General features: G+C 66.5%; 1 protein-coding gene and 18 non-coding genes across 19 annotated transcripts; 10 read left to right on the plus strand and 9 right to left on the minus strand.

The window, feature by feature from the left end:
- Positions 1–504: 504 nt before the first annotated feature.
- TRNAP-UGG (transfer RNA proline (anticodon UGG)) lies at positions 505–576 on the plus strand. Its single transcript has one exon. It is a non-coding gene; the product is annotated as a tRNA-Pro (tRNA).
- A 373-nt stretch (positions 577–949) lies between these two features.
- On the plus strand, positions 950–1,021 carry TRNAA-UGC (transfer RNA alanine (anticodon UGC)). Its single transcript has one exon. It is a non-coding gene; the product is annotated as a tRNA-Ala (tRNA).
- Positions 1,022–1,074: 53 nt separating this feature from the next.
- TRNAP-AGG (transfer RNA proline (anticodon AGG)) lies at positions 1,075–1,146 on the minus strand. Its single transcript has one exon. It is a non-coding gene; the product is annotated as a tRNA-Pro (tRNA).
- Positions 1,147–1,423: 277 nt separating this feature from the next.
- Positions 1,424–1,505, plus strand: TRNAS-CGA (transfer RNA serine (anticodon CGA)). The gene has a single exon. It is a non-coding gene; the product is annotated as a tRNA-Ser (tRNA).
- Positions 1,506–2,025: 520 nt separating this feature from the next.
- Positions 2,026–2,097, plus strand: TRNAP-AGG (transfer RNA proline (anticodon AGG)). The gene has a single exon. It is a non-coding gene; the product is annotated as a tRNA-Pro (tRNA).
- A 701-nt stretch (positions 2,098–2,798) lies between these two features.
- TRNAP-CGG (transfer RNA proline (anticodon CGG)) lies at positions 2,799–2,870 on the minus strand. The gene has a single exon. It is a non-coding gene; the product is annotated as a tRNA-Pro (tRNA).
- Positions 2,871–3,126: 256 nt separating this feature from the next.
- Positions 3,127–3,198, plus strand: TRNAA-CGC (transfer RNA alanine (anticodon CGC)). Its single transcript has one exon. It is a non-coding gene; the product is annotated as a tRNA-Ala (tRNA).
- A 560-nt stretch (positions 3,199–3,758) lies between these two features.
- On the minus strand, positions 3,759–3,840 carry TRNAS-UGA (transfer RNA serine (anticodon UGA)). The gene has a single exon. It is a non-coding gene; the product is annotated as a tRNA-Ser (tRNA).
- Positions 3,841–4,130: 290 nt separating this feature from the next.
- TRNAA-UGC (transfer RNA alanine (anticodon UGC)) lies at positions 4,131–4,202 on the minus strand. The gene has a single exon. It is a non-coding gene; the product is annotated as a tRNA-Ala (tRNA).
- Positions 4,203–4,479: 277 nt separating this feature from the next.
- Positions 4,480–4,551, minus strand: TRNAP-CGG (transfer RNA proline (anticodon CGG)). Its single transcript has one exon. It is a non-coding gene; the product is annotated as a tRNA-Pro (tRNA).
- A 251-nt stretch (positions 4,552–4,802) lies between these two features.
- On the plus strand, positions 4,803–4,874 carry TRNAA-UGC (transfer RNA alanine (anticodon UGC)). Its single transcript has one exon. It is a non-coding gene; the product is annotated as a tRNA-Ala (tRNA).
- Positions 4,875–5,559: 685 nt separating this feature from the next.
- Positions 5,560–5,641, minus strand: TRNAS-CGA (transfer RNA serine (anticodon CGA)). The gene has a single exon. It is a non-coding gene; the product is annotated as a tRNA-Ser (tRNA).
- A 277-nt stretch (positions 5,642–5,918) lies between these two features.
- TRNAP-AGG (transfer RNA proline (anticodon AGG)) lies at positions 5,919–5,990 on the plus strand. The gene has a single exon. It is a non-coding gene; the product is annotated as a tRNA-Pro (tRNA).
- Positions 5,991–6,284: 294 nt separating this feature from the next.
- Positions 6,285–6,358, plus strand: TRNAT-AGU (transfer RNA threonine (anticodon AGU)). Its single transcript has one exon. It is a non-coding gene; the product is annotated as a tRNA-Thr (tRNA).
- A 602-nt stretch (positions 6,359–6,960) lies between these two features.
- Positions 6,961–7,793, minus strand: LOC140657214 (vitelline membrane outer layer protein 1 homolog). Its single transcript, XM_072873891.1, has 3 exons — positions 7,608–7,793; positions 7,407–7,522; positions 6,961–7,264 (listed from the first exon to the last, which is right to left on the minus strand). The coding sequence occupies exons 1-3, from the start codon at positions 7,791–7,793 to the stop codon at positions 6,961–6,963; spliced, it is 606 nt and encodes a 201-aa protein (XP_072729992.1).
- Positions 7,794–8,695: 902 nt separating this feature from the next.
- Positions 8,696–8,777, minus strand: TRNAS-GCU (transfer RNA serine (anticodon GCU)). The gene has a single exon. It is a non-coding gene; the product is annotated as a tRNA-Ser (tRNA).
- Positions 8,778–9,006: 229 nt separating this feature from the next.
- TRNAM-CAU (transfer RNA methionine (anticodon CAU)) lies at positions 9,007–9,079 on the plus strand. Its single transcript has one exon. It is a non-coding gene; the product is annotated as a tRNA-Met (tRNA).
- A 235-nt stretch (positions 9,080–9,314) lies between these two features.
- Positions 9,315–9,387, minus strand: TRNAM-CAU (transfer RNA methionine (anticodon CAU)). Its single transcript has one exon. It is a non-coding gene; the product is annotated as a tRNA-Met (tRNA).
- A 218-nt stretch (positions 9,388–9,605) lies between these two features.
- Positions 9,606–9,687, plus strand: TRNAS-GCU (transfer RNA serine (anticodon GCU)). The gene has a single exon. It is a non-coding gene; the product is annotated as a tRNA-Ser (tRNA).
- Positions 9,688–9,864: the final 177 nt, after the last annotated feature.

Here is a 9,864-nt window from a genome sequence, read left to right on the forward strand (position 1 = left end):
CCGTGCCCCGGCTCTGCCCCAGAGCCCCCCCACCCTCTCCCGGCCCCGCTGGCAGCCTGGGGCACCCGAGGGACACCCGGTGCCTGCAAACCCCCGAACCCCACAGTCAGCAGCTCCGGGGGGCTGGGGAAGGAAGAAGCGACAGGGATTTCTGGGGGTGACGAGAAAGCCAGGTCAGAGGGGGGGGACTTCGGCTTTGGGGGATGCCCCACGGAGGAAGAAGGGCGGGGAGGTGATGCGGCAACGCAGCGGCCATTTCAACCACTGCAAGGGCCAGGGAGATGGTTTTGAGGAGGAAAAGCCCCGGAGATGGTGGGGATTGGAGATGCTGGGCACTAACGCCCCACGGTCGCCTCCAGATGGTGGCTCCATGGAGCGGCCACAGCAAGAGGGACCTCCCTGCTGCCAGCGTGCACCAAGGGCCACACGCGGCCTCAGCTGGCCCCAAGCCCCCCAAAGCGTGTGGGGTGCAGAGGCTGGGGGTGCAATGGGGTGCAGCACCCCGGCTCGTTGGTCTAGGGGTATGATTCTCGCTTTGGGTGCGAGAGGTCCCGGGTTCAACTCCCGGACGAGCCCTCCTTTTGGGCGCCCACCTTCCCCAGCGGCACGTGGGACCGCGGCGGAAGCAGGGCACGTCGAGGGCAGTGGTGCCAGCGCAGGGGGGTGCCCCACCCTGGCTGCTTGCCTCCCCGTGGGCAGGCTGGACCCCCAAGAGCTGGCAGTGAGGTGCTGCGGGGTGCGTGGGCAGGGAGGCAGATGGAGGAGGGGGTGGGAAAGGGCAGCTGGAGGCAGCGCTGGGAACCGCGGAGCAGAGCGGGTGCTGCCGGCAGCATGTGCCCTGAGGGTCTGTTTTTGGGGCCAGGGCCCTTGGGGCTGAGCAGGGTGAGCAGTGGGCAGTGGGGCAGCGGTGGGGGGTGAGGGGACTTGCCCAGACCCTTGCCCACGCAGAGGGGATGTAGCTCAGCGGGAGAGCGCTTGCTTTGCATGTAAGAGGCCCTGGGTTCAACCCCCAGCATCTCCATGTCCTTTTGCCTCCCCAGGCAACCAGAGCGGGGCAGTGGGCGGCCAAAAGGAGGGCTCGTCCGGGAGTTGAACCCGGGACCTCTCGCACCCTAAGCGAGAATCATACCCCTAGACCAACGAGCCGGGGCGCGCAGCTGCCCGGGCGCCCCCAGCCTGTGCCGGGCACTGGGGTGCTGGGGGGGCAGTGCTGCCCGGGGACCCCTTTGCCCCGGTGCTGCTTTTCGGGGACGGGCCCTGCCACCAGCCCCTGGGGAGCAGAGCGGGGCTGAGCGGGTGTGCGGGGGTGCACCGGACAGCCCGGAGACTTCCCCGCTTCCCAGGGAAATGGGGCGCCCGGGGAGGGCCGAGGGGTGCCCCGGGTGGGGGCAGGTGTCCCCCCCCCCGGGTGCCTAGGGCTGGGGCTGTGATGGCCGAGGGGTGAAGGCGTTGGACTCGAAATCCAATAGGGTTTCCCTGCGCAGGTTCGAATCCTGCTCACAGCGAGAGCTTTTACCCTGCTACCCCAGGTGCCCATGCTGGGGTGCCCATGCCGGGGACCCTGTGGGCGCTGGGTTGGCAGCGTGCTGGGAGCCAGGGCAGCTCCAGCCCTGCACCTCGTCCTTGGCGAGCAGCTCCTGCACCAGGGAACCTGCTCCCTGGTTGAGTCCCCAGCAATGCCCGAGGTGAGGGCTGCGATGGCCAAAGGGCAGGAGGGGCACAGGCTCCCCCGCGGTTTTCCAGGTTTTGCAGACCCAGAAGAGGTGAGGAAGCAGCCGTCGAGGGGAGCGGGGTGGGAACCTGTGGACCATTTTGTCGAGATGCCGAGCAGCTCCCCGTCATCACCCTGTGCTTCATTCCCGGGGGCAGCGGGGGGAGGTGACGGCTGGAGAGCAGAGGGGAGACGAGGGCAGTGCCCTGGGGCAGCTACCCCCTACCTGTCCTGGGCACGGGTGGCCTGAGCAGTGCTCGGGGCCGTGGGGCTGCAGGGGACAGGATCTGGGCTGGGTCCCAGCTGTGCACCCCGGCTCGTTGGTCTAGGGGTATGATTCTCGCTTAGGGTGCGAGAGGTCCCGGGTTCAACTCCCGGACGAGCCCTCCTTTTGGGCACCCCATGCCAGGCACTGCGCCTGTTGGGACGTGGCACGGACAAGGTGACGCTGCCTGGCACAGGGGGGACGGGCGGCCTCAGCAGCTCCTGCCAACACCAACATTCGACCCAAGCCCCTTGGGGAAGGGAGGCAAGGTGCTCCCACACCCCGCAGTGCCCAGGCAGGGGAGGGAAAGGACCACCCTCGCAGCCTGCTGGTGCCAGGAAGCATCCCAAGCCCAGCCATGCCTGCAGGCAACCTGAGGGCCTTTCTGTAGGGCCTGGGGGGGCTCTGGCAGCCCTGCAGCTGGCAGGGAGGTGGGACTGTGGAGGCAAAAGGACATGGAGATGCTGGGGGTTGAACCTCTTACATGCAAAGCAAGCACTCTCCTGCTGAGCTACATCCCCTCTGTGTGGACAGGGGTGGGGGCCTGGGCAAGTCCCCTCCACCCCCCACCGCTGCCCCACTGCCCACCGCTCACCCTGCTCAGCCCCAAGGGCCCCAAAACCAGACCATCGGGGGCTACACTCCACCATCCCCATTGCTGCTTCTAAGGGGCTCCATCCTGGCTTTAGGGATGTGCCCACCCCAAACACTCTGACCATCCCAGCTGCACCAGGCACTGGTGCCCTCCCACCACCCTGGCCCTGGTCCCAGCCCAAGGTGGGACCACACACACCAGCCAAGGAAGGCGGGCGCCCAAAAGGAGGGCTCGTCCGGGAGTTGAACCCGGGACCTCTCACACCCGAAGCGAGAATCATACCCCTAGACCAACGAGCCAGGGTGCTCTAGGGGGGCAGGAACCCCCTGCTTGAGCTCCAGTACTCAGGGAACTGGTTGGGGTGGGATGGGACCTGGGGAAGTTTTTTGGCCCCAATGGATGTTCACAGCTGCGAGGTCCCCCTTGCTCTGCCCTGGCTACAGGGCTGGCACCTGGACACGGCCACGGGCTGTAACTGCCCTGGCTCCAAAAGCCATGGGGACAAGAGGACCAGGGCAGGCAGCGAGACCCCAGGTGCAGGCAACTGCCCAGCAAGGGGATGTAGCTCAGCGGGAGAGCGCTTGCTTCGCATGTAAGAGGCCCTGGGTTCAATTCCCAGCATCTCCATGTCCTTTTTGCCTCCTCACATCCACCTCCTCCACAGGGCAGTGGTGATAAATTCCACTTCTATCTCTGGAAGGCATCCCCAAAGGAGATTTCTTGTGCCTGCACCACAGCCCCCGGGCAGAGCTGCCCACCGTGGACGTGGCCGCAGCAGGGCCCCGCTCTGCCATCCCCTGCTGCCCTGACAGCCCCGTCCGCACCCAGGAGGGAACGAGCCCTGCCGCGGCTGAGCCGTGTCTCTTGGCCCATGGGGCAGCGGGCAGCACCTCGCTCCCGGCAGTGGCAGAACCATCTCAGCAGAGGGGATGTAGCTGAGTTGGGGAGGCCATGCAAGCCCCCTGTGCCAGGCAGCATCGCCCCGTCCATGCCCCATCCCCGCAGGGGCTGTGCTCAGCAGTGGGTGCCCAAAAGGGGGTCTCATCCGAGAGCTGAACCCAGGGTCCCACAGGCTCCCCAGTGCCTAGAGCGCTGCCCTCTCCCTCCCCACTGCTCTCCAGCCCCTGGCTCCCACGGGGTGGGGCTGCCCTGGCCCCCAACCCCATCCAGCCGTGGGTAAAAGCTCTCGCTGTGAGCAGGATTCGAACCTGCGCAGGGAAACCCTATTGGATTTCAAGTCCAACGCCTTCACCCCTCGGCCATCACAGCCCCTGGCATCTCCCCGCAGGGTGGGACACCCCAGATTTTCCCTGGGGTCTGCCTCTAGGGAGTAAATGTCCCCCAGCCTGGTGTGGGGCCAATCTGCACCGTCCCAGTACCCTTTGGCAGCCCCAGTACCCACATGTGCTGGGACTGGGAAAAGGGAACATCTGAGGGTATTTACCAATGTCTGGGAAAAAATCCAGGTACAGCAGAGAGCCTCACCACAGGGCAGCACCAAAGGGAAGGGTCCTCCAGCAATGCCCAGGGAGACAAGGGGTTTCAGGGGCAAAAAGACATGGAGATGCTGGGGGTTGAACCCAGGGCCTCTTACATGCAAAGCAAGCGCTCTCCCGCTGAGCTACATCCCCTCTGTGTGGGTAGGGGTGGGGGCCTGGGCAGGTCCCCTCACCCCCCACCACTGCCCCACTGCCCACTGCTCACCCTGCTCAGCCCCAAGGGCCCTGGCCCCAAAAACAGACCCTCAGGGCACGCACTGCCAGCTCCTGGGGGCCCAGCCTGCCCACGGGGATGCAAGCAGCCAGGATGTGGCACCGTCCCCTCTGTGCTGGGCACCGCTGCCCTCATTGTGCCCTGGTTACACCATGGTCCCATGTGCCAGCCAAGGAAGGCGGGTGCCCAAAAGGAGGGCTCGTCCGGGAGTTGAACCCGGGACCTCTCGCACCCGAAGCGAGAATCATACCCCTAGACCAACGAGCCGGGGTGCTGCGCCCCACTGCACGCCCAGCATCTGCACCCCACAATTTTGGGGGTTGGTGAGGGTGGCTGATGCTGCCTTTTGCCCCTGGCACAGCCTGGAGCAGGGATGTCCATCTTACTGTGCCCAAGATATGAGGCCGGTGTTTGGAGGTGGCCACAGCACATAACTGCCCTGGCCCCAGTGGCTGTGGGGGGCAGCTGGACCACAAGGGCCAGCGGGAACCCCTGGGCAGAGTCCTGCTTGTGTGCAGGGGGATGTAGCTCAGCGGGAGAGCGCTTGCTTTGCATGTAAGAGGCCCTGGGTTCAACCCCCAGCATCTCCACGTCCTTTTGCCCCCCCAGAGCCCCCTCCCTGCCAGCCGCGGGGCTGGCAGAGCCCCACAGAAAAGCCCTGGGGGCTTTTCACCCTGCAAGCACGGCTGGCCCAGGACTGGGGGAACAGGAGTGGTGCACGGTGGGTGCCTGCACCCCATGCCAGGACCCCCGAGAGAGGGAGCTGTCCCACTCTCCCTGCCCAGCCCAAAGCTGCGGTGACTGTCGGGGGGAACAAGGGGACAAAAGCTAACAGCTGACCCCAAAGGAGCTCTGTACTCCCCAGACAAAAGCAGGGCAGGCTTTGCCCAGGACTCCTTTGGGAGCTGGACCCAGGTCCTCTCGCACCTGAAGGTGGAACTGTATCCCAAGCCTGCGCTGGGCTCCCCGGCCCTTCCCCTTGGCCCCACGACCCTGGGCTCAGTGTGGGTCCCAGCTGGCCCACAGCCCACTGGTAAAAGCATCTGCAGATAAACCCACAACTGATACCCCATGGCTGTGGGTCCCCAGCCTCTCTGGGTGGTCCCTCCTCGGGGGGGAGGATTTCAGCTAGCCCCAGGGCAAGTGGTCCGTGGCTCCCTGCCCTGCGTTGCCTCACTCTCCCGGGGCTGCCAGGGAGCATGTTCCCTGGTGCAGGGCTGGGGCTGCCGTGGACCCCAGCCCCCTCCCACCCCCATAGAGGCAGGTAAAAGCTCTCGCTGTGAGCAGGATTCGAACCTGCGCAGGGAAACCCTATTGGATTTCGAGTCCAACGCCTTCACCCCTCGGCCATCACAGCCCCAGCCCTAGGCACCCGGGGGGGGGGACACCTGCCCCCACCCGGGGCACCCCTCGGCCCTCCCCGGGCGCCCCATTTCCCTGGGGAGCGGGGAAGTCTCCGGGCTGTCCGGTGCACCCCCGCACACCCGCTCAGCCCCGCTCTGCTCCCCAGGGGCTGGTGGCAGGGCCCGTCCCCGAAAAGCAGCACCGGGGCAAAGGGGTCCCCGGGCAGCACTGCCCCCCCAGCACCCCAGTGCCCGGCACAGGCTGGGGGCGCCCGGGCAGCTGCGCGCCCCGGCTCGTTGGTCTAGGGGTATGATTCTCGCTTAGGGTGCGAGAGGTCCCGGGTTCAACTCCCGGACGAGCCCTCCTTTTGGGCACCCACTGCCACACTCCCACCCAGCCGGTGCAGAGCTCATTTGGGCCCTGGCCATCGACTTTTATCCGCCAGGGACACCCCGCAGTCGCCGGGGCTTTGAGCTTAGCATGATACACAGGACTGTCTGCCGTCCCCGGGGTCCCAGTCCTGTGCCCACGCCCATTGGTCCTGCAGAGTGACCCTGGTGTCAGGGCAGCAGCAGGATGGGGACAGGAGCTGGGCAGGGGCCGTGGCCGTGGCACACCCCATGGCTGTGGGGCACCCCATGGCTGTGGGGCAGGTGGGCGCCATGGCTCAGCTGGTTAAAGCGCCTGTCTAGTAAACAGGAGATCCTGGGTTCGACTCCCAGTGGTGCCTGGCCTGGGGGCTGTTTTTACTCCCTGCCCCAAGCCGGGGCACTACTGGGGGTCTCTTCCTCGAGTAGGGGTCCCCAGTGGCCCCTACTGCCCCATGGGGATTTCCACCAGTGCCTGCAGCCTCCCATCCTTTTGCCCTTTGAGGAGGGTCCAGCTGCGACTTCTCGGTTACCCCCTTCGGTGGGGGATGCGTCCCTGTGTCCTGGCAGGGCTGGCTGCTGCTCCCTGTTTTTCTGCCCTGGTTTGCCCCCTCCCAATGACGAAGCTGCCCCGGCGCAGTCTGGGTGCATGCTTTTACTGAAAGCTCATTTCAGGGTAGGACAGGGACAGTCCTGGAGATGCTGGGGAATATCTGGAAGTCTGGGTGGAGGCAGAAAGGACTTGGGAGCATCTCTGGAAAGTGGGGTAGGTGTTGGGGGGCTGGCAGCACGGCTTGTGCAATGATGGAGCCCATGGGGATGAGGGGAAGGTGCCTCCTGAGGGTACCAGGGCTAAGGCATCTCCCGGTGGATGTGGGTCCTGGGAAAGGGGACCCCAGGCACAGGCTCTGCTGTGGAGCTGGGTCATGGGATCAGGTGCCCTGCAGTGGGTTTCCAGCACTCGTTATGGGCAGCAGAAGAGACGCAGATCATTCAGGGCTGTGTCATCCCTCTTCAGCCCCCATGCAGGATCCTGCCGTGTCTGGATGCCACACACCGCCCTGGGGCACCGGGGGCTCCAGCTGCCCCACTGGGCCCAGGCGGACCCCGGCCCCTCCAGGACATGCCCGTCACAGCAGGCGAAGCGGGTGCTAGTGGCGGCCACTTCATCGCTCAGGAGCCCCCGCTGGGGCTCCTGGACCCGCAGCGCAAAGCCCACCAGGCGCCCTCGGAGGGGGCACCAGCGGACCTCTGACCAGCAGCCCCACCTAGATGGGGGAGAGAGAAGATGGCTGGTGCCGAGGCCGGGGGCTGGGGGAGGAGGAGAGACTGCAAGCCCTTCGAAGCTGGGGGCAGCTGTGGAGGAGGCTCTCCAGCCATGGAGAGGGGACGGGGGGGCTGGGGGCTCACCTGCTACTCTGGGACTCAGCTGTGTAGCTGCCACTGGGGTCCTTGCCACGGGAACAGTACAGCCGAATCCCGTTGAGCACCGTGTTGTCCTCCATCACACCCTGGGGTGCCTCTACCTGTGAGGGAACGGAGGTGGGGGGTTAACTCCCCACAGGAGCGGAGTCCCCGGACCGGCCATGGGCACCAGCGCAGAGGCTGCACCTTGAAGCTGATGCCACTGGCACAGGAGCCCTTGGGGTACGTCTCTGGCCAGGCCCAGACTCCCCAGGGTCCCCCATTGGACACAGTGACGACCGAGGCATCCCTCCCACCCGGATCCCGCTCCTGCCCCTGCCCTGCGGTTCCTGCAAGCCCTGTGAGCAGCAGCAGGACCTGTCTCCCCAGCATGGCTGGCCTGCCTGCAGCCGGCCCACTGGGCTCTTATACCTAGCAGGTCTGGCAGAAGGGACCTGGCAGCATTTCAGTTACCTTCCCAGGGTGCCCAGGCCTGTTGGATGGCCAAGATTAGCTGCAGGAGAGGGCTAATCCCCCTGCCAGGTGGGGTGCAGGGAACTGATCCACCAGCTCTTTGTTTGGGTCCCTCTCTGGGCAGCTTGCCTGGAGCCACCGGGCATCCCGGTGCCAACCGGGGCTCAGGGCAGCAGGAGGCCAGGGCACCTTCCTCTCCTCCTCTGGGCTCCCACCGTGTGCAAGATGGGATTTGCACTCTGCCTTTTGCTCTTTCTTTCTTTTTTGCAGTTAAAATGAACAGGCACATTCACTGACATCTCTGATGGAAAATCCCTTCCCCTCTTCTCTGCCCTCACTCCCCAAGGTATCCATTTCATCATGGCTTCATGCTTCGTTTGGCCCAGTTTGCTTTCCGGTTGCGCCCTCCTCTTTTGGAGGGTTATCATCTTACTGCTTAACAGCCACTTTCTGCAGTAATAGCTCTTTTAAGGATTTCTGAGTGGGTTTTTTCTCCATGAGTCTTGGGTAAGAGACCTCAATGCCAGGACCTGGCTGCCCTTTTAGATGCTTCTTCAATGTCTTCCACCCGGGCTCCTCGGTTTCCTCCTGCCATCCCCTTTCCAAAGTCAAACGCTACTGCGGGGGGACCGATGACCCCTGGGAGGATGCAGTTGCCATGGCAGATCAGGCACTTGCTACTAGATGCCCCCCGGGGCTCAGACACCGCTGGGAGTTGAGCCCAGGGGTCCCGTGTGCCTGGCAGGAGCTTGAGCCAACCCCGGCCGCAGGACACGCCAGCCCAGGCTGTCCGCATTTCCCCCGCGCTGCAGCAAAAGTCCCGACGAGGGTGGGATTCGAACCCACGCGTGCAGAGCACAATGGATTAGCAGTCCATCGCCTTCACCACTCGGCCACCTCGTCCTGCTCCGCGCCGCGCACGGCCCCGCCCCTCGATAACCGGCGCGGGGCCCCGCCGCCGGCCTGACGGCGGCCGCCGCTGCCCCGCCAGAGCCCGGCCCGGCCCGGCCCGGCCGCTCCGCCGCGGGGCTGCCCGCCGCGCCGAGGGCCGGCCCCATCGCCGGCCGGCCCCATCGCCGGCCGGCCCCATGGCCCGCCCGCTGGAGGCCCGGCCCGCGGCTGGCCTGCCGTCGCCCTCTTAGCGCAGCCGGCAGCGCGTCAGTCTCATAATCTGAAGGTCCTGAGTTCGAGCCTCAGAGAGGGCAGCGCTTTTGCCGCCCGCCGGGCTAGGAGTGGGGGGTGGACCAGCGTTTTGCCGCCCCGCGCGTGGGGGGTCTGCGGTGGGCCCGGCCCCGTCCACCCCCGGGGCTCTTCCCTCCGGACCCCGCGCCCCAGGGCCCGCTCCTCCCCGCCGCGGCGAGACGGCCCCGCAAAAAGGCCGCCCCGGCGCCGCCGCCCCGCGCTGGCCAGCGCCCCCGGCCAGGCGGGCGGCAAAAGCGCTGCCCTCTCTGAGGCTCGAACTCAGGACCTTCAGATTATGAGACTGACGCGCTGCCGGCTGCGCTAAGAGGGCGACGGCAGGCCAGCCGCGGGCCGGGCCTCCAGCGGGCGGGCCATGGGGCCGGCAGGCGATGGGGCCGGCCCTCGGCGCGGCGGGCAGCCCCGCGGCGGAGCGGCCGGGCCGGGCCGGGCCGGGCCGGGCTCTGGCGGGGCAGCGGCGGCCGCCGTCAGGCCGGCGGCGGGGCCCCGCGCCGGTTATCGAGGGGCGGGGCCGTGCGCGGCCCGGAGCAGGACGAGGTGGCCGAGTGGTGAAGGCGATGGACTGCTAATCCATTGTGCTCTGCACGCGTGGGTTCGAATCCCACCCTCGTCGGGACTTTTGCTGCCGTCTCCGCGTTCTCCCGCCGCGCCCCGGAGCCGCAGCGAAGGCGTGAGGTCCTCGGGCAAGAAGAGAGCGGGGGGCTGCCAGGAGCGAAACCAGCCTCTACAGCAGCCTGGCCCTGGGAGCAGCAGCACTACCCCTGCCCCGCAGGCTGGCAAATGAGGATAT

The sequence above is a fragment of the Ciconia boyciana genome, chromosome 10 (assembly GCF_034638445.1).
Source record: "Ciconia boyciana chromosome 10, ASM3463844v1, whole genome shotgun sequence".
NCBI classification, from domain to species: Eukaryota; Metazoa; Chordata; class Aves; order Ciconiiformes; family Ciconiidae; genus Ciconia; species Ciconia boyciana.

What these genes read in the sequence shown, in the direction of transcription:
- LOC140657214 (XM_072873891.1), bottom strand. Translation starts at nt 7,793, where the DNA reads ATGCTGGGGAGACAGGTCCTGCTGCTGCTCACAGGGCTTGCAGGAACC. An exon ending in CCAGTGGCATCAGCTTCAAG is followed by an intron (nt 7,523 to 7,607) that starts GTGCAGCCTCTG and finishes GTTCCCTCACAG; the next exon opens with GTAGAGGCACCCCAGGGTGT. An exon ending in GCTGAGTCCCAGAGTAGCAG is followed by an intron (nt 7,265 to 7,406) that starts GTGAGCCCCCAG and finishes TCCCCCATCTAG; the next exon opens with GTGGGGCTGCTGGTCAGAGG.